Source organism: Lissotriton helveticus, chromosome 7 (assembly GCF_964261635.1).
Source record: "Lissotriton helveticus chromosome 7, aLisHel1.1, whole genome shotgun sequence".
Taxonomy (NCBI): Eukaryota; Metazoa; Chordata; class Amphibia; order Caudata; family Salamandridae; genus Lissotriton; species Lissotriton helveticus.
The window spans coordinates 1,327,297,112-1,327,318,093 of record NC_136068.1 but is presented as its reverse complement, the minus strand read 5'-3'; the positions used below and the strand labels follow the sequence as shown (position 1 = coordinate 1,327,318,093).

Below are 20,982 nucleotides of genomic sequence, written 5' to 3'. Positions count from 1 at the left end.
CTCCAGGCCAGCCCTAGAGCACACTGGTCTTTTATAAGACACAAGCATATTGATGCTCTATGGAACGCTTTCCTCAGCAGAATAAATAACATTCATGCCTTAATATATTCTTCGGTGGTTGGGGCGTGGGGCGTGTGTGCTGGAGGCAGTCATCCTGGCAGAGCGCGTGCCAGGCCGTTCCTCAGCAGTCCGTGTAATTTCCTCGGTCACACGGGTTCCGTGCTCCACCCGGCCCTCCCCTGACTTCCCGTTTTGACATCCCTCCCGCTGCCGAGGCTTCAAGACAAGACAAGGCGGCCTAAGTCTGCGGCCGAGGCATATGACGAGCACATGGCGGTGCGGGCGCAGCGCTAGGCCGCGCCACAGATTGAAGGAATTAGGGCAGACAAAGAGCGTGTTCCCAAGAAGGAGGGACGGAGGGAGGAGAGAAGGACGGCAAGAAAGCGAGAGAGCCGGAGGAACGCCTCCAAAAGGGACGGGCCGCACCGGGGATGCTAAATATACCCGGCCGGAGTGATGGAGAGGGACCGAATCTCAGGTAGGAAAGTCCCTGGTTTCCGGTTTGTCTTTCAGCAGTGGCCCGTCATGAGAGCGGCCTCCCGCCTCCGAGCGCCTGGACTCTGCCTGCGTGTCCTCCAGGCGGGACCCGGTGTCCGATCACACACACAGCCGCCTGTGCGTCTGGATACAATTTTCCTCTTTCGTGGCGCGTTGCTCTCCCTTCACTGCGCTGTCTGGCGCGGGGGGGGGGGGGGGGGGGGGGAGGGGTGGGAGGTGTTGTACCGGACCTGGCAGCGCCATGAAGCGAGTAAAAGTGACTACAGCGTTGTACTTTCACTCCCGCCGCAGACGAGGAAAGTGAAACAGGAAGATATGCGATCGATGGTTCACGTCTCCCTTTCCTCGGCCCGTGTCTGGTGAAACTGCAGCTATTAAAACGAATCCCTTCAGCGTTTGGCATCAATCCACCTTTCTCTGCCCGAACGGTAGCTGTAGCGCCCACAAGTCACATGATACCTCTCTTCAGAACGCTGTTGTACTTTGTTGATTTGCAATGACATTTGTAAAGAGCTTCATAAATGTGACGAGGCGCTTACTCGCTGCCCGCGGCTAGCACGCTGCTCTGTATGCTAGCCATGAATGAGAGCCTAGTGGGATGATTTGGTTGTTGATTCACTCACTGTCCAAGTGGTACTAAACCAATGTCACTGCATGCGCCTCTTGCCCAGTGACACTGGAATACAAACATAACGCGCCGAGGTAGGCTGCAGAATGTGTCAGCTGAGCCGGAGAATCACTTTCATAGCTGAAATTATCCAGTGTAGTCTGTGGGTTCAAATCACAACACAGCGCAGGTCTATGGTGCAGGTTTTCAGAGAACCTGGCCTTCCAGTTACTTCTGAGTTTATGTTTCAGAATCTCAGCCAGTGAAGAACAAACAGTTCTAAAATCGGTAGCCCAGTCTAGCAAAACAGCCCATGTTTACTTCGGGTCCAGCTCAAGAGGTTTAGGTTTTTACCACTGAGTACTAGGAAAAGACAAGTTAGAGGGGAAACTAGAAAAGTCAAAAGTAGTAGGAAATTACTTAAGGGCTAGCACTCTTGCACGTTAGTGGCTAAGATTTCAGCATGCATAAAAATGAATAACTCTCAACATGTCACTTTGCTTTTGGACTTAGGTGTATAGCTTTCTCTGTGCCAGTATTGTGTCATCTGTAAGCCACACAACTATTTGAGGTTTATTTGAAAGTTGAAACGATGGGTGTTTTACTGTTTTTGGTGGTAGAAGTACTCTATGCACCATCGAAGTTGGGGCGGTTATACAGTACCCATTCTCTTTTGAGCCCTGGAACAGCTACTCACCACCACCATGGCATGTGTCTCTTGTCTGGTGTTTAGGTTTTGGTGCACCTGAGTGTCAGATGTCTTGCTAAGACTTGTTTTGTGTACTATTTTGTTTCCTTTCTACCTTTCAACACTGTTGATCGACTACGTAGGGTCAGTCATTTATGGTCAGCTAGGCGCTGATACAATGGAATGAAAAAAATATTCTAGTCAGATTCCTTTTCCATTATTTCAAATGTTCCTTGGAAGCTGTCCTTAGAGTTCCCCTAAATCCACCCTCTAACCATCAAAGCTAAATTCACAGCACTCACTAAATTATGATATCATCTTGGGGATTTATGGAAACTCTTGAGCGCTTGGAAGGTGCAGTTCCATGAGATGCTAAAACTCCCTCTCACAAATATTGACATTTTTCCTCCTTTGGTACACTCAGTTTCTTTATGGAACAATTCCTTTGCAATGACATCAATCTTACCGACCTTTCATCCATGTCCTTATGATTCATCCTCTGCATGCTGAAGGCACATTCAAGTCATAATAGTATTAGTTGTTCTTGCAACATGTAAATATTGACTAAGGATCTGATTCTCAGAAATTTTTTGAGCACCAAAGTTTCAATTTACTGTACATGTGTAATCGGCAACTGCAAATGACAGATCCTGAGGAATCACATCTAGATCTACCGACAGTTCAGTTATGATGATCACAAGTGCAATAACTAGTCCAAATAACCTTTTAAGTAATTTCACATGACTTGTTAGATTATTATTTTAAACTGTCTCTACTTCTACATTCAACTCCATTCATTATTAAACCTTGACCCTTCTAAGTAAAAATCTTCTACTATGACTGAGATTCCATGTAAAATAATGAAAGCTCCATATGTCTCACAACGTGAGATGATAGACAGTAGAGCAAGACAGATTTTAAAGGCATGTGCAGCAGTGCCACTGCTCTAGTTACAGAGAGCATCAGGGCCGGCTCCTGGGCAAAGCAACTCGAAGTGGGCGTGGCAAGCCCCGTGTTGAGAAATAAAAGGTTTAAAAAGCACCTGCTGCAGAGTTCCTTGTGTGTCCATTAGTTTTGAGGCAACAATAAAGATGTCAAGATAACTCTGGAGTTAAGGTTTCTGCTGGTGAGAGATCAGAGTTTTGTCTAGTGGCAGTTTCCACTCATGATACAGTAGCATTAATGGTTAATATTCGTGTTGTAAAGAATGTGTACCACACAATTCATGAACTGTATTTTATGTGTATCGCTCAGTAGGTTACCACTGTCATCTTTTTATGTCAGCAATTCATTAGTTATGAACTGTCATCAGAGAGCTGCATGCTAACAGCATGGTATAGGTTGGAATGTTATGTTTCTTCCCCACAGGTTTTTATTAACTTAATGTTGCCAAAATGGGTTAATTTGGGTAGAAAAACATTCTTTTTAGTAGAGCTAGACCAGTCTTAAAATATACTGCCTGCTAGTATCGGTGGCGTGACTCCTACACCTTGTAATCCTCATTGTGATATGTAATATTTCCTATAAATTGATTTACACACGTATGATTAATTGGCTCTGCATAATGTGTGTGTGATGAAAAGTGCTCTGACTCCCTACACTGGTATGAGTAGCGCTGTAAAACAAATACAATGCATGTTAATCCCTTCCACGCTCATGACGAGCTCAGCTCGTCATGAGGCACAGTGGAGCTGTGCTCATGCGAGCTGAGCTCGTCATAACGGCCATGGAATGCCCACACAGGGTTAATTCCCCGCCTGTGCTGGCGTTCCATGGGAGTGGGCGGAGTCGTGACGAGCTCAGCTCGTCATGAGCACAGCTCCACTGTGCAGCATGACGAGCTGGGCTCGTCACGAGCACCGCTGCGCGCTTGCACCGCGGGGGAATTAGCCCTGCATGGAAGGGATTAAAGGGGGGCTATGGAGAGATATGTGGTAAGGGGTGAGCATAGTAGTGAGGGAACTTGTGGAGAAGGAGGTTTTCGAGGAAGGGGTGCCAACAAAGATTGCCATACCGGGCACCAACGGCGCTAAAGCCGGGCATGAAGAACATAGCTAAAGCGTCCAAACATATGGTATCCTGTGGTGTATTCCAAGGATCATTATTGTTCAACATTTATTCTCAAGTCGTATCTAGTAAACATCTGCATAATCTACTCAGTAACATAAACAACATCACCAGTACCACCCCCTGCGTAGACCATGTCTTCCAGCTGAAGTAAAGCTCCTCTGCAGTAACAGGAGCAAGACTGAGATCACCATCACATAAGAAATGGAACCTGTCCCATTACCCTTCAACTGGCCTCCTGATCTCAGGACATTGCCTTCAACCACTTCAAAAACTATAAAAAACAGAGATACACCGACTCCAAGCTATCAAGTGTTCAGCAACCCAATGCTGTAGTCAAAGGGATCAATCTCTAGCTTTCCCCACTCCCTAAGATCCATCCACTACTCCAAACTGGCCACCATAGGGAGCTGATGAGATGCCTCATCATGCTCAACCTATGCTTTTGTACCCTCATCTGCACTGGCCACCCCAAACACACAGTGGACTCTAAAAAGGCTATAAGGCCAACAAAGACAGCCAGCTAGAATGTGTCTAAACCTCCATAAACGTACCTTACCAATCCTTCTTTGGAAGCCCTGTACTTCCACCTGTCAAAGACCAGATACACTTCAAGGACGTCTGCACCATCCATAAAGACTTCTTGGTAAAACCCCCAAATTACGTTCAAAAAGTAGCTCCAAGCTAAATCCCAGATAGCAACCTCTATTCATCAGTTGCTAACTAGCTTCATCAATGTGCATTGAAATGGATGATAAATGGAGGAAGATCCCTGTAAGAGCAAGGGAGAAGATTATGGAACACCCTCAACTCTCCTGCAGATCTCAGCCCCCCTCAAACGCCTTTTAGGAAAGCTGAACTACTCACACTCCCATTATAATGGATCTCTGGGCTACCTCTGGCTGCAATCACAGAACATCAGCCAAGGGCACCCACTCCACATGATTGGATACATTCTCCTCTCCCATGACGTTTTTTTCTTCTAATTGAATATATTACTTCCGCATCTTGTGCTCTGAAGTAACCGAAAGGCAGGCAGCACATTAGAAAAGCTCCTAAATAAATATTTATGTTGTATTGTGTTTAGGATATAAAACAGGTTACAACAAATTTACAGGACTAAGCCCCAGATAGCCCTAGTGTTAATGTCATATGAAGGGGCATATATGTCAGTGCTGCTGACGGTGCAGTGGCATCAGCATCCAGGGGTGGCAAGAGCCTCATGTACCCTTCACCTGATACAGTTATCTAGGCATGTACCTTCTTAGATTTTGTTTAGCCAGTGCCGGACTGCAGCATGGCTCAATGCCTGCACTGTCACTGAAGTTATCTTTGGTCATATTTGGTTTTATTGTACTGCAGACAGTGGCAGCTCCTCGGCTGAGGTGGAGTTGTGTCGCCTCACGCTTTTAGCAGTGGAAATGAAGGAAAAATAAAATGATAATAACTGAACGTTATTATCATTTTATTTGCTCAAGGCGTCTTTGCAGGGCTGCTCTGCTTTCAGAGCAGGGGAAGGAGTGATGGCACTCTGTAATGTGAGCACAAATGTTTGATTGTCCCTCTCGAGCCGGCCAAATTGTCATGCGCACTTTGCATGCTCTCCATACAAGCTGCATTACAGTGCTTGTGAATGGAGGATGGGTACTGCAGTCACAGAAGCAGCCATGAACTTTTGATGTTGGAGTGTGGAGGGTGTAGCTAGCAGTCAGAGAGGCAGAATTGACTTGTGTGCAGGAGTGCGAGTGATCTAGGTAGCAATCAGAGAAAATCAGCAGGTACAATTATGGTGAAATCAAGTGGAATTATGTGCTGGAGTGTGGAGTATCTAGGTCACACTCAGGAAGGCAGACGTGAACTCAGGGACAGTTGAATCTCACTGCATGAGTAAAGACCAAGTGAGGCCTTGAAGGTGCTTGTTGAGCGGTCTTCAGTGGTCCTTAAGTTGGCTAGATCTACGCAGAAATAGCCAATCATCAGATGTAAACAGTATATAGCAGAGAATGGCATTTGCATACTCAAATGCATCTTCAATAGGACATTTTCCCTGTGTCATGTCTTTCTTTAAAATTTTCCTACCACTGAGAAGTGCAACATCTTTTTCAAACCGCAATGGGTTATGGGTTAACTTAAGTGTTATTAGAGTCTGCTAACAAGAGTGAGCTTCGTTCTGCCAAAGCCCCTTTTTGAGATGGAGGTCTCGACCAGAGGATGCAGATCTGTGCTAAAGTATAAAGAAAAGTTTGAAAGTTTATTAAAGTTTAAAAAAATTAAACATATTTTTAAGTTAAATGTTAATGTAAATTAATGTAAAATATTTATTTTAAATGAACAAAACAAAAAAATGCTACAGCATTGTTAATTTAACTTTGAATTAAATATTTATTTTGAATATATTACATTGCATTAAAAATATTACAATCATGTTTCTTAAGATTTAATGAAAAAAAGGTTTCTGACTGAATGCATGAAATATATATTTATTATGTGTAAAATATTAAAAGTTATGTTCACAATTAATTTAAATTATTCTAATTATTTCATAAAACAGTTAAAGTTACATTCATGTTACAATGTAAAAAAAGATTATTAAAATATTTTATAATAAAGTAATACCAATGTTTTATCCATATATATTTCTTAAAATTAAATTAAATGTGTTTTTATTTTTAAAATGTTAAAATAGGTTAATTAAATTTAACATTAGTTCCTATGAAGTTCTATTTTAAGGACCTGGCTCCATTATTGTCTATCTGTTAAAGCCCTTACTGACATCCAATTCCCTTTATTTTAAAAAAACAAAACAGAAGTAAATGCATGAAATGACTTCCTTGAATGCAACAGACCAATAATTTACTAGAATAAGTGTTAACCTTGGTTTCCAGGAGTATTGTGCTACTCACTGTAAAGCATTGTAAGCCTAGTCAGGGGTAGTAAACACTCTATAAATGCAATTACAATACAAAACATTTGCTACATCACAATACAGACTTTCGACGAAAATTAGTGCTACAATGGCTATAGGGTACAATATGAAAAGACAAAATCCAAAAAGTACTAAAGCACATTTTAAAGTGTTTTTTTTAAATTAAAAAATGGTGCGATATAAATCATAGCTCTTTCTAAATAATGCATGCATTCTTATTATTTGTTGTGAGTATTTGTAGTCATATAGAATGACATAAAGAGTTTTGTATGCAGTAATAATGGGTTTAATCTAAAGTACCTTACTTAAGTAATGTACAGATGCATTATTGCACCACCAGGACTAGGCATCAAAGAGTGCCATTTTGCTGCAAAAAACTGCAAATAATGCTCTTTTATTAGTTCACAGCTAAAAACACGTTTGCATAATTTCTGTCTCTTACTGAAAACATTTTATTAAGTGGAAGATAGTGAAAAATAAAGTTAAGTAGTGAATAGTACGGAGATATTCAACCTCAAGAATGTGCCCTTTGTAGGTTGGTGTTCTAGAGATAATATGCATTCTGTTTTATGTTTTTCTTGAATGAATGTAGCTGCTCTTGTGGTCAGTTCAGTCTGTATATATTTAGTTTACTCCTGTAAATGCAGTGTTGTGTAAATACTACGAGTGCACATTTGAATCTGTTAATGTACCATTCATTTGTCTGAATCCTTTACAGCATTTGCATAATAATAGTCAAATGTATGTTCTTGGTTCAAATGTCCTTTGGTTAGAATGAATATACCTTAGTTTGTCCGATTGTACACTCATCAGAATAAATATACATTTGATTAGGCTCAGTTCCTATGTGCCTGATAGTTAAGTATGTGTACTTCTTACTAGTCTCTTTCACTACAGCTGACCGCTCTGTCTCTGTGAGAAGCGGTCGCTCCCCCATGCCCCCTTCCTGGATATCGAAGCGCTTTGCTGACTTTACTTGTGATCTGGGTATCGTAGCGCTTTGTTCGCTTGACTTGTGAAGAATTGCTGCTTGCTAGTGCTCACTGCTGCTGCTCGCATTTTAATCTGTACAAAGTATTTTATTATTATTGAGCGCTCGCATTGCCTGATTTTAAATTAACCAATTATTGCCTGTGCCGGTGCCACTGCGACATCCAACTTCCTGCCCCCAATCTCGTCCTGTTTCGGTTTTGCTTTCGCCGCCATATTTGATTTTGTGCCTCGTAGCCAGCCTCTCCACCCCGCTCCCGCCTCCCAGCTGCTCCTCCCTCGCCCTTCCCCCCTCCACTATCTACATATGTCAATGCAACAGACGCGCAGCGTTCACGCGCAGTGGAAGCGCCCCATGCGCGCCGAAGGTGCGCCAAAGGTAAGCCCGTCTACGCCCCGTCCGCGCCTGGACCGCGCCCAGCGCCAGACCCCCTGGCCCCCGCAAACTCCTCTCCACCCGCATTACGTACGACTCCGCTACCCTCTCAGCACTTAACCCCGGCCGACTCCCAAACTGCTACCAAGCCGCCCCAGGACACACCCATGGACCCTTCGCCTGCCACTCCTGCAAGTTCGACTACATCAGGACCCACACCAAACTCAAAGACTCCAAACAGAGCTCCGACACTAACCACCTGAAGTGCATCCTACTCAACACCCGCTCGGTCCACAGACACGCCATAGAACTCTGGAACCTACTCGACACCACATCGCCGGACGTCGCCTTTCTTACAGAAACCTGGATGAACGCCTCTTCAGCGCCCGACATCGCCATAGCCATCCCGGACGGTTACAAGATCATCCGAAAGGACCGCATCAACCAAACTGGAGGAGGCATCGCCATCGTCCATAAGAACACCATCCGCATCGCGACCAGTTCCGATGACAACCTCACAACCGCCGAACACCTTCACTTCCAGATTCACACCGACCATAAGACCACACTCAGAGGCACCCTCATCTATAGACCACCCGGACCCCACAGACAATTCAGCGATGACATCACTGACTTCATCAGCCCTCACGCCCTTCCCTCCGAGGACTACATCTTACTGGGAGACCTCAACTTCCACCTGGAAAAGAACAACGACAGCAACACCACCACCCTTCTAGACAACCTCGCCAATCTCGGACTCAAACAACTTGTCGACACCCCCACCCACCTTGCCGGGCACACGCTCGACCCAATCTTCACCTCCAGCAAGCAGATCTCCTTCAATCACACCACAGCTCTCCATTGGACGGACCACAGCTGCGTTCACTTCAACTACAAAAAAAAGACCACGACCCACAACCACCCACAACCTATTCCCCGGAGAAACTGGAATAAAATCACCACCGAACAGCTCTTCACATCGCTTCACCAAAACCCTCCTGCAAAATCATCGAACCCAAACCAAGCAGCCACCAACCTCACACAATGGATCACCCACAGCGCTGACGAATAAGCACCCCTGAAAAACCATCAAATCAAACAAGGCAGCAAAAAAGCCCCCTGGTTTAATGATGCCCTTAAGAAATCCAAGAAGATCTGTCGCACCCTCGAGAAAGCCTGGCGTAAAAACCCAACCACTGACAACCTGACCACCTTCAAGAACGCCACCCGCAAACACCACCAACTGATCCGATCCACCAAGAAATCAGCATTCAAGAATAGACTCGACAACAACGCCCACAACAGCAAAGAACTATTCAACATCGTCAAAGAGTTTACCAACCCCTCCGCCGGCACCAACGACATCACTCCATCCCAAGACCTCTGCGACTCTCTTGCCTCGTTCTTCCACAACAAAATCGCCGACATACATAACAGCTTTGGAGACCAGCCCACCCCACCAACCTCCGAACCAAAACCCCCCTCCAACAACCTTTACGCCTGGAACCCAATCACCACTGAAGACACCATCCGCCTGATGAACACCATTCACTCCGGATCGCCAACCGTCCCATGTCCCCACCACATTTTCAACAAAGCAGACTCCATTATCGCACCCCATCTCCGAGACGTCATCAACTGCTCCCTTAACTCCGCCACCTTCCCGGAAAGCTGGAAACACGCCGAACTCAGCGCCCTATTGAAGAAACCTACAGCGGACCCCACCGAACTTAAAAACTACCGCCCCATTTCGCTCCTCCCTTTCCCTGCCAAAGTCATTGAGAAAGCCGTCAACAGTTAACTCGCCAACAACAAATCCCTCGACCCTTCGCAGTCCGGCTTCCGAGCCATACATAGCACCGAAACCGCCCTCATCGCAGCAACAGACGACATTCGAACTGTTCTGGACAACGGAGAAACTGCTGCCCTCATCCTACTCGACCTCTCCGCAGCCTTCAACACGGTCTGTCATAACACCCTCATACAGCGCCTCAGCAACGTCGGAATACAAGGAAAAGCATTAGACTGGATGATCTCGTTCCTCGCCGGAAGAACCCAGAGAGTCCGCCTCCCCCCTTTCAGGTCAGAGGCCACCAAAGTCATCTGCGGCGTACCCCAAGGATCCTCACTCAGTCCCACCCTCTTCAACGTTTACATGAGTCCCCTCGCATCCATCGCGCACCAACACAACCTCAACATTATCTCCTACGCAGACGACACTCAGCTGATCCTATCCCTCACCAAAGACCCAAACACCGCCAAAACCAACCTGCACGAAGGGATGAAAGAAGTAGCCGAGTGGATGAAGAACAGCCGTCTTAAACTTAACTCAGACAAAACGGAAGTCCTCATCTTAGGATCATCCCCCTCCGCCTGGGACAATTCATGGTGGCCACCGGCCCTGGGAACCGCACCCATACCAACAGACCATGCACGTAACCTGGGCTTAATCCTAGACTCCTCCCTCTCGATGACCAGACAAGTCAACGCCGTCTCATCATCATGCTTCAACATCCTACGAATGCTCAACAAAATCTTACGTTGGATCCCCACCGAAACAAGAAAGACGGTCACCCATGCACTGGTCACAAGCAGACTAGACTACGGAAACACCCTTTACGCCGGAACCACAGCCAAACTACAGAAAAAACTCCAACGCATCCAAAACGCCTCAGCCAGACTCATCCTAGACATCCCCCGCCAAGCTCACATTTCCGGTCACCTGAGACACCTCCTATGGCTCCCAGTCAACAAGAGAATAACTTTCCGCCTCCTCACCCACGCACACAAAGCCCTCTACGACCTAGGACCCGAATACCTCAACACGCGCCTGTCCTTCTACACCCCCACCCGCCAACTTCGATCGTCCAATCAAGCCCTCGCTGCAATTCCACGCATCCAAAGATCCACCACGGGAGGAAGATCCTTCTCCTACTTAGCGGCCAAGACCTGGAATTCCCTCCACACCCACCTCCGCCTCACACAGAACCACCTCTCCTTCAGGAAACAACTTAAAACTTGGATATTTGATAAGTAAAGCTCCCCCCCTCCCTCAAGCACCTTGAGACCCTCTGGGTGAGTAGTGCGCTATATAAATTCAAACTTGACTTGACTTGACTACACGGTACTCCTTTGGAAAGAGTGAATATATTTGATTATCTGGGAGTTACCTTGTCAGAGTACTTTGAATGAGGGCCAGAGTTGGTCAAAGCAAGACTCAGGCTAATCCAGACAGTGGGCGGTTTAACGAAATTGCATAGATTCTCAGATTTGAAACCAGCGGCCCCTGTGGTGGGAATCTATAAAGCTCAAGCAAGGAGTGCCACACTAAATGGGGTGGAGTTGTGGGGGCATTGCTCTACCACTAACTTGATGTAGGTGGAGAACAACTTTATGTGACAGCTTCTAGTCCTACCCCATAGTACCCCCCTTACACCCCTTCGCATGGACCTGGGTATTAGGCCCCTTGATGAAGAGATTGCCCTGAGACCTTTAACATTCTGGCGGAGGTTATGGGTGACCCCAGAGTTGTCCATCTTCAGGGCTGAGCTAAATTAGCTCTTGACCATCTGTGCCACCAAGAACATCCCCTGGTTTTGCCACATAAGGGATCTTGCCTTTAAGATAGGCAAGCTGGACCTCTGAAAAACACCAGAGACATCATGGGCCATGATTTCAGGTTGGAACTAGTTAAATGCTATAGACTAACTTAATTAATGTCCACACAAGAAAATGCCCTATCAGGTCGTTTGACAGCAGAGTTTCTGCTAGTAAAAGATGTATACTGCAAGGAACATTTTCTGGAATGTATTCAACCCCCATTGGCCAGGAAATTGTATGTGCAATTCAGACTAGGGGCCCTTCCACTATCAGCGTATACTAGTAAATGTGTGAAAGAGCAAATGGGTGAATGTCCTGCATGCAATTATAAGGAGGAGTCTGAATTACATGTTCTGATCCTCTGTCCTGCCTTTCGGCTGCCACGCAAGCGTTGGTTAATCCAACTATGTAAGAATTTGGGCTTTGTGCGCTGCGTAGAGGCCTACAGAGTTTTAAAGTATGACACCCACACACAAATAGTCTTTGCTGTATCACGATCCTTAAATTGAATGTGGCATATCCGGCGGGCCTTTTTAAAGTAGATCCCATGGGTAAGAACAAATGCATTGTATTTGCGCAGGTATATTAACTGTGTAGCCATGTTTTGGGTTTATCGCCTTAGTCCTATATTCCTATCTTTGTAAAATTTTAGACTGCAGCTTATCTTCAGATGGTTGCTTTTATTGTGCTATTAACGGGTTGAAGACAGTACTAAGTATAATTTTATATCCCTGCTGTGACTCTTATTTCATGTTTGTTCTTTGGATGAGCTCTGTACAAGAAGATGATTTTGAGCTATCCAAATTTTTAACCACAAATGTTATTATCTGTTTTATTGCAACTTGGACTTTTATGGCCCTAGCGGCCGAAAGAAAGTTATTAAATGGTAAATGGTTTCTTTATGCAGTCCCATTTCATGTTCACTGCATAGTAACCAAAGCTACAGGATGTCCTTTGGTAATGGCTCTGTGAAGTACTGTATTATACTGTCGCTTTTATGAACCATTTTTCTACCCTTGATGTTGCTTCAGGTAGCTTCGGGTAATTGAATAAGCATCTTAGGTTATTATGCATGGCTGGTAGAGTGTGTTTTTCATATTGTGGTCTATGTTGAAAGTATTTTGGTGCTGTGAAAGAGATTCCGAGGCGTGCGTCAAGCATGCCAAAGCAAACGTGTGGTTGTGCTTAGACATTGCATGAAGCAGAAAGATGTGGGAAACATAGAGCTTTATTTGCGTAGACATAGCCTACCATACTTACTATCATTATTTTTTATGTTGACTGGGGAGTGAGCTACTGCTGTTGTACTTAGGGAGTAGGTGTGGGTTTGTAGCCCAGGTTAAGGGAGGGCTACTGGATTTAGGCGATTTTTGCAACCATTGCATTTTCTGCATTATTATGGATTTGCCATCATTTGACACATAAACCATCATCTGCTGCATAATCGGCAACGTATAATGAAAAAATTGTTTCTAGAGCATATAGCTCAAAACTTAGTAGAAATGCAGTGAGTGTTTAGGCTGTCCTATTTTCAGTGTTACATTTTTTGTGGACTTTAGTGGTGATTTCCCAGTGTTATTCCAAACCTTTTGAAATCAGTGCTTATCAATATTTATTCAGCTTGCTAACTGTCAAAATAGACAATAGCTTTTTTGTATTTATTTTAATTATGCATGAAAGCACTTTCCTAAACCATTGTTAAAAATCCTTGACCATCACAGGTGTAAAGAAGCTTTAAGTCACCTGCAACTGCTGAATACCTCGAACATCTGCTTCAGCATATATTCTTTTTGAAAAGCTGCTATTAGAGCTAGTAGAACCATGGAGGGTTAATAGTACTCCCTGGGCCGGGAGCAACGTTTCCTTTATTGTGGCTATATTAGCTTTGTGTTGTTTTAATCTCCTATTATTGTGTAAATTAGGATCTTACAGCCAGATTCATGAAGGTACCAATCTGCGATTAGCAAATTGCGAAAATTTGCAATTCGCAGTTTAAAAATCGCAGATTGGAATTCATGTACAAATGCGATCAAAAAATGCGATTTGCAAAAGATCGCAATTGCCGATAGCGATCCTGCCGCAATCGCAAATTATTCGCAGAATCGGCATTTTCCTATGTTGAAATTGCGATGTCGCAAATAGCGATATCGCTATTTGCGACATCGCAATTTCAACATAGGAAAAACTGCTAACTGCGAGATCGCAAAAACGGGAAGTCGCATTTCGAGCCCACTGATGACATCACAACCAGGAAGTAGCCTCACCACACCCACAAACAGAACACAGAGCCAGGGAGTTGCAGCAGGAAACTAAGGAGCACCAAAACCAACACTGTGCAGCACCCCAGCCAGAAAAAGTTTGCCAAGATGTCCCAGGATGCAGCAGGGAGCAGTGGGCAGGAGAGAAAGAGGAAAATTAAGTTTTCCGAATTAGAACTGGAGCACCTAATTGAGGGGCTCTGCAAGGATTATGCCCGGCTCTTTGGAAAAGACTCCCGGAGGTTGCCAGAGGCAGAGAAGCGCAGGATCTGGCAGCGCATTCGCGCGAAGGTCAATTCTGTTGGTGTGACACAGCGCACAATTGACGAACTAAAAAAGCGCTGGTACGACCTGAGAGATCGTTCTAAGGAGCGGATTGCTGAGAGGCTTGGGGAGCGACTGGCCACCGGTGGAGGGGATCCTGTAGCTACACCGAACACCCCATTGGAGGACCTGATTTAGGACATCATTGCGCCTGAAGCCTGCGTGGGGGTCCTTCAGCTGGACTCATCTCGACCCAGCCAACAACCTGAAGGTAAGTGCCATGCGACTACGACCCAGTCCCCCAACAATGCCCTTAAGTCCTGAGCTAGCAACATGACATCCCCAACAATGCAGCCCATGCTCACCAAAAAAGCCCCATTGCATTGTGGAAGTTGTAGTGTAATCATGTACCCGCAGTTAGCTCAACACTGCCAGAGCAGTCAATGCAAAGTAAATCCAAAAGCCAGTCAGGGAAAGCAAGGCTGCATGCATGTATCAACATTGCATGCGCAAGATACATGACTTTAATCATGCACCCTTTCACATTACAGGTGCAGGTGAGCAAGCCAGCACAGACAGCGAGGTGCTGCGCATCACCGAGAGCCAGGAGGACACTGAGGGTGAGGGCCAGTCCTCCCAACTACCCGGCCCATCACAGCCACCAGCAGTGCTCCCACCACCACCACCACCACCCCGTGCGGACAGGGCCACCCCTGCAGCCACAGCCGTGCAGCCAAGACCCCAGCAAACAGCCACAGCAGTGGTACAGGCTCCACCACCACCACCCCGGAGGCAGACGAGGCACACAGCTGGTGCCAGGTCACACACCAGCGCACTGAGGCGCCAGCAGCGGCAGGGCCCAGCAGGCACCGGCAGGGCACTTGAAACACCAGATCCAGGCCTGGTCATCGAACGCCGCATGCTGGCGGTGCATCGCACAAAGGCGCGTCACATGGCAGCAATGCTCACATAGATGCAGGCGAACGGCCAACACATAGCCCAGATGACCACTGCAGTCCGTGAAAACAACCAGCTGCTTGTAGCCCAGCAGGACATGACCCGCCGACGCCACAGCCAACTACTGTCCCGCCTATCGGCCTACACTAGGTCCAATCATGTAGTAGGTATTGATACATCACAGCTGGCACGAAGGTCACTCGCCATGCAGACCCAGATGGTGCAGTGTTGCCAGGATGTGGTGAGGTCACTAGACCTACTCACCACAGCAGTGCTCGGCCGCCAGGCCACTGCCCATGAAGAAGCAGAGGGGGCTGACGACGCAAGTGAGGCTGCGTCAACCAACAGCAGTGCATCCTTGCCAACGATGCCTGCACGTCGCCGCAGCAGCAGGGCAACATCAGCAACTGGGGCCAACACCGTCCCTCAGGATGCAGAGAGACGACTTGGGGCGTCTTGTTGTCACCGACCGTAAGGATTCACACACTCTGAGGGAGGCCATGCAGTCAACCCCTGCTAACCCCTGACCCCAGCATGGGGAGGTATGGAGCAATACCCTCTCCATCAGACAGTTCAATGATTAAAGGCCAATTTATTGTGCATAAACAATAAAGAATAATGGTCAAAGATGAGTCACACTCATGTCATTATTACATTAGTCATGCATGGGTGCAGTGTTGTGATAGGGGAATGGGTGCACTAGTAACAGTTAATAGTGATGTGGTTGCGGCGCCTGTGTCCCTCAGCAGGATCTTCTCTGCATGCATGACGTACATGTGGAGGCGGCCGGTTGTCACCTTCAGACTCACTGCCAGATATCTCCACTGGTATCCTGCGCTTGGTAGCAATGTTGTGGAGTATTGCACACACGGCCACGATGCGGCAGCAGACCTCAGGTGTGTATTTGATGGCCCCACCAGTCTTGTGCAGTATGCGGAAACGGCTCTTCAATAGGCCAAATGTCCTCTCTATGCAATTTCTTGTCCGTATGTGTGCAGCATTGTAACACCGTTGCTGTGGTGTGGCAGGGTTGAGGTAGGGGGTGAGGAGGTACTCACGTAGACCGTAGGCGCTGTCACCTGCGGGTAATGAGCAGAGGGTGAGTGCCTATTCTGCACAGATACATGCTCAAAGTGTAGTATTTGGGGACATGTGTACTTACCCAGTAGGTGTCCTTCGCCAAAGTCTCCCCTTGCCAGTCGTGTGTGAATGCCGCTGTGCCGGAAGATGAAAGAGTCATGTGTGCTGCCTATTGGGCCACTATGTCCGTGATGTAATTCTTTGCATTGCACACCATCTGGATATTGAGGGAGTGGTAGGACTTGCGGTTGCGGTACATGTATTCCGTTTGTGCTGGTGGGCAGATGTGGATATGGGTACAGTCAATGCATTCAATAACATGCGGAAATTGTGCAATGTTGTAGAATTTGAGCTTTGTGTCATTTAGGTCCTGTTGGGTGGTGGGGAATGAAATGTAGTGGTGTATCCGGGTCAGCATTGCATCCAGGAAACTCCTTAGGCAGCGGGACATGGTGGGCTGGGATATACCCCCAGCGACAGCAACTATCCCCTGGAAGCTTCCGGAGGCCAGTAGGTGCAGGCTGCACAATACCTGTACATGGGTGGGAACGGCATTGGTTCTCCTAGTTGGATGCTGCAGCAGGGGGTCTAGGTCCTGGATCAGCTTGATGATCATTGGGCCACTTAGGCGGTACTTGGCATAGATTTGCTCCCTGGTTTGGCCCAGAAGGGTGACCCGCTGCCGGACTATCCGCTCCTGGATCCTACGCCTGTTCTGTGCTGCTCGCTGCAGCCTACGCCGCCTGACCACCATGTAGAATCCTGGCATTGTGAGAGTCCTCAGTCTCCAGCTGCATGTCCTTTAGTGTGTTTGCTCAGGCCAGCACCTGTATGCAGTTAACATTAATCAACTTTTTCTTTTTTTTTTTTTTCTTTGCTGGTTACCACCTGGTTTGGGTTCTCCTTAAATTGCGCGTCGCTATTTGCGATTTTCATGTTTTTCGCAATCTGCGATTTTTCATGAATGGCAATAGCGAATATTTAGCGCTTTCGCTGATGATTTCGCAGAATCCTTGGATTCTCGCTATTTCTTGTTCGCAAATGGGCAGGTTTCAGGATTCTGCGAATTTATTAGCGAATTCGCTATTTTATTTTAGCGCTTCCGCACTTTTGCGACTTTCAATTTCATGAATTGCTTTTACTCAATTTGCGGTCGCTATTGCTAATTCGCAGCAATTGCGATCGCAATTTAGCTTCTTGAATCTATCTGTTAGAGATCTCATTTTTATGATGTGCACTTCTGCTGTTTTATGATTTTTAACTACTGATGATGTTCCAATTGTGGAATTTTATTAATGATGGACTATTATGCGTGGTATGTTGTTTCTTTTTGCCTTTTATGGCCGGACCAACAGAATAAAGATCTTTTTGAAATTGACAATAGCAGTGTTTTTCCATTGTTTATAAAACATGTTTTTTGCAGTGATTATTACAAAGCACATATTTTTTTTTAAATAAAACAAAAGGACAACATAACAATATAAAAGCATCATGCGAGCGAATCATGACAACATGGCAGGGTTAATACTATCAATCGTGCTAAATAGTAGTTACAGTGTACAGAGTATTTGGGATCATGGGGATTCCAGCGTTGCAACGTCTCTCAGTGTCATCGGGGGTGTACATAAATCGCCGCAGTGGCTATTCCAAGCACCCCAAATCTTCCCCCATTTCTCAGGACAACCCCTAGCCACATATACCGCACTCTCCCTAAACATGCACCAGTCTAGACCCTGAGCCCACTTGGCAGGGTGGGGTGATTGGCTGGCTCCCCACAATTGAGCAATGTTACGCTTTGCCACCATACACGCCAACGTCACCCACTGTTTCTGATAGCTGTTTAAGTCCGTGGGTTCCCACACATTCAATATGCATCTACGGGCTTCCGGTCGTATCATCTCCCCCAGCACTTCTCCCATAACATCATGTATTTTCATCCAATAGGTTTGTATCTCATCACAGTGCCATAAAATATGTCTGAAAGTACCCAATTCACCACACCTCCTCCTACAGTCTCCGCTTGTCACTCTCCCCATTTTAACCAACCTGGGCCCTGTAACGTATGATCTATGTAGGATTTTAAGTTGCACCAATCTAAGCCTCATCTGAACCGCAACCACTTTTGATTTGATTTGATTTGATTTTGGGATTTATAAAGCGCGCATATGCCCATGGGCGTCTTGGCGCTAAGTGACCAGGGACCTGCTTTCTCATAGTGTGGTTCAGAGACTTGTGGTGAACAGCCACGTCTTTATTTCTTTCCTAAAGGAGTACAAGGAAGGGCAATTTTTGATTGATATTGGGAGCAGGGAAGAGACCGCCTCTACCCAATCTTCATCATCCAACTCCAATCCATCCCACTCCACGCAGCTCTAATTCTACGATATGGATTTTCCATGTCATTAATTAGTTTGTTATAGATCAGTGAAACAGTCTTTTCAGGGAGGTGCCCATCAAGTACTCGGTCTTCAAGGGGGGAAGCCTCCGGAGGTTCCGTGCCCGGCGGCATGTGGGCAGGAAGCGCGTGTCTAATCTGCGGGTATCGGAAGTGTTCATTATCATGCAAGCTATATTGTTTTTGGAGAGACTCGAAGGCCTGCACACAGCCCTTCCCCCACATATCTTTGATCTCACTGATTCCGATAAGGTCCCACTTGTCAAACCCCTTGGTCCGCCACAGGCTTCCAAGCCTCTCCAAATTAAACAGGGGGTCGCCATCGTCTGCTTCCCCTCCCATCCTAAACCTCTGGTAGCCACATGCCAGACGTGCACCGCATGTGCCGTCGGACCCGACAGTGTAAATCTCCCTGGTCTGGCATATAATGCTCTGACTATGTCTCCACCTGGGGCCAGCCCACGGTCCATGGCAAAGCCAGGGTCTCCCGGAGGGCCATAGATCACGTGATTCATTGCCGCAAGATGAGCGGCCCAATAGTATTTCTTCAAGTCCGGCAGTCCAATTCCACCATCATACCAAGGAAGAGTACGTTTGACAAAAGCAATGCGAGCCCTGCAGTCCCAAAGAAGCTGCAGCTGGAGAGTCTCAATCTCCCTGAAATAAGTGATAGGCACCGGGTCCATGGAGTTTTGGAGTATGTATAAAAACCGGGGCAAGGCAATCATCTTGAACAGAACCGCCCTTCCAAGCAATGACAAGGGGAGAGCTCTCCATCATTCCACATCCCTTCTAAGCCGGATCAAGGGGGGTTCTAAATTATTAGCATATCTCGCTTTTGGATCCAATGTTACATATATGCCTAGGTACTTGAATCCCACTAGTTCGATCTTTATAGGGCACGCCTGTGGGACCACATGCTGATCACTGGATATGACAAACAACACTGACTTCGTCCAATTTATTGCGAACCCGGAATATCTGCCAAATATCGTCAGTACATCTAGGAAATTACTCAGGGACACTCTGGGTTTTGTGAGATACAGCAAGATATCATCTGCATAAAGCGAGATTTTATCTTCCCAGTCTGGTGTCCACCGCAGTCCACTTATCGACCGGTTACACCGGACCCACGCCGCCAGCGGCTCCAACGCTGGCGCGAAAAGAAGTGGGGACAAGGGACATCCCTGTCTTGTGCCCCTTCCAAGGGCGAAGTCGGCTGATTTACAGTTATTTACGATCACTGGCCAAAGGAGTGGCATACAACAATCTAACCCAACCGATGAATTCCGAGCCAAAGCCTAGTTTAGTCAGAACCACAAATAGGTAAGCCCATTCAACTTGATCAAATGCCACGGTGGCATCTAGGGACACCAAGACCGACGGTTCCAGTATTTTCGAAGAGCCGCCCAAAATCCCATGAAGTCTCCGCAGGTTCAGGGCTGTATTCCAACACGGCATGAATTCCGACAGGTCTGGGTGTATCAGAGTTGTGATGACCTTGACCCACTGTCAGGTCCCAATGTCCTCAGGATCGAGCGATGCAATAAGGGTTCCACCTCTAGACAGCCCCTGGGTCTGATTGAGAACAGACTCACAGAAGTGGTCAAGCGAGGGATATAAGGAAGGGTAGGAAGGGAGCAGCGGGGAGAGGAAGCTGAAATGAGAACAAGGCACTTATGAGTCAAGCACAGACCTAAACTGAATACAAGCAAGCAAGGCAAACAAGGAACAAACAATTATATAATTCTATGAATGTCCCATTACCTGGAAAGAGGGAAGAAGTGGCTTTGCCTGGCAATCAGAAGTGTAGAACGTATCTCAGATCTATAATACAAGGACCTGGAAGTTATAACCTTGAACCCAAAGTACATTCACTTAATAAACAGTTGTAGGATATACACGTACCAAATGATCTAGCTGTTAAGGCTTCAACAGAGGGCAAATGGTAATTAGCCAGCCAGGCGAAGCTCATAAACCCCCTGTTGTAATGTCACCAAAAAAACATAGAAAACAGTAGTTATTCTTCCGTTATCAGCAGTAGACTTCTGGTTACCTTCACCAGAATACTGGCTCCGAAATAGTACATTAGCCCTACATGAGTGGACTGCTGATTTCGCAGGACACCGTAATCCAGACGGTGAGAAACCCTTGCTTCAAGGTTTCGCAAAACAGATAACAAAGAGATGAGTCTCTCAACAACAGAATCCAAATGT

The 20,982-nt window shown here is 46.4% G+C and overlaps 1 protein-coding gene across 2 annotated transcripts in view; it reads left to right on the top strand.

The window, feature by feature from the left end:
• Positions 1-20,982, top strand: part of SEPTIN9 (septin 9) — a 992,168-nt gene that overhangs the window by 281,507 nt on the left and 689,679 nt on the right. Inside the window, exon 1 of one of the 2 annotated variants that reach the window (XM_078654635.1) lies at positions 301-538. The exons of the other annotated variant lie outside the window; for it this stretch is intronic. Within the exon in view, the coding sequence (XP_078510761.1) occupies positions 517-538 (22 nt within the window). The 5' untranslated portion in view covers positions 301-516. Of the gene's footprint in view, positions 1-300; positions 539-20,982 lie in introns of those variants that run through there. 2 annotated transcript variants of the gene reach the window in all.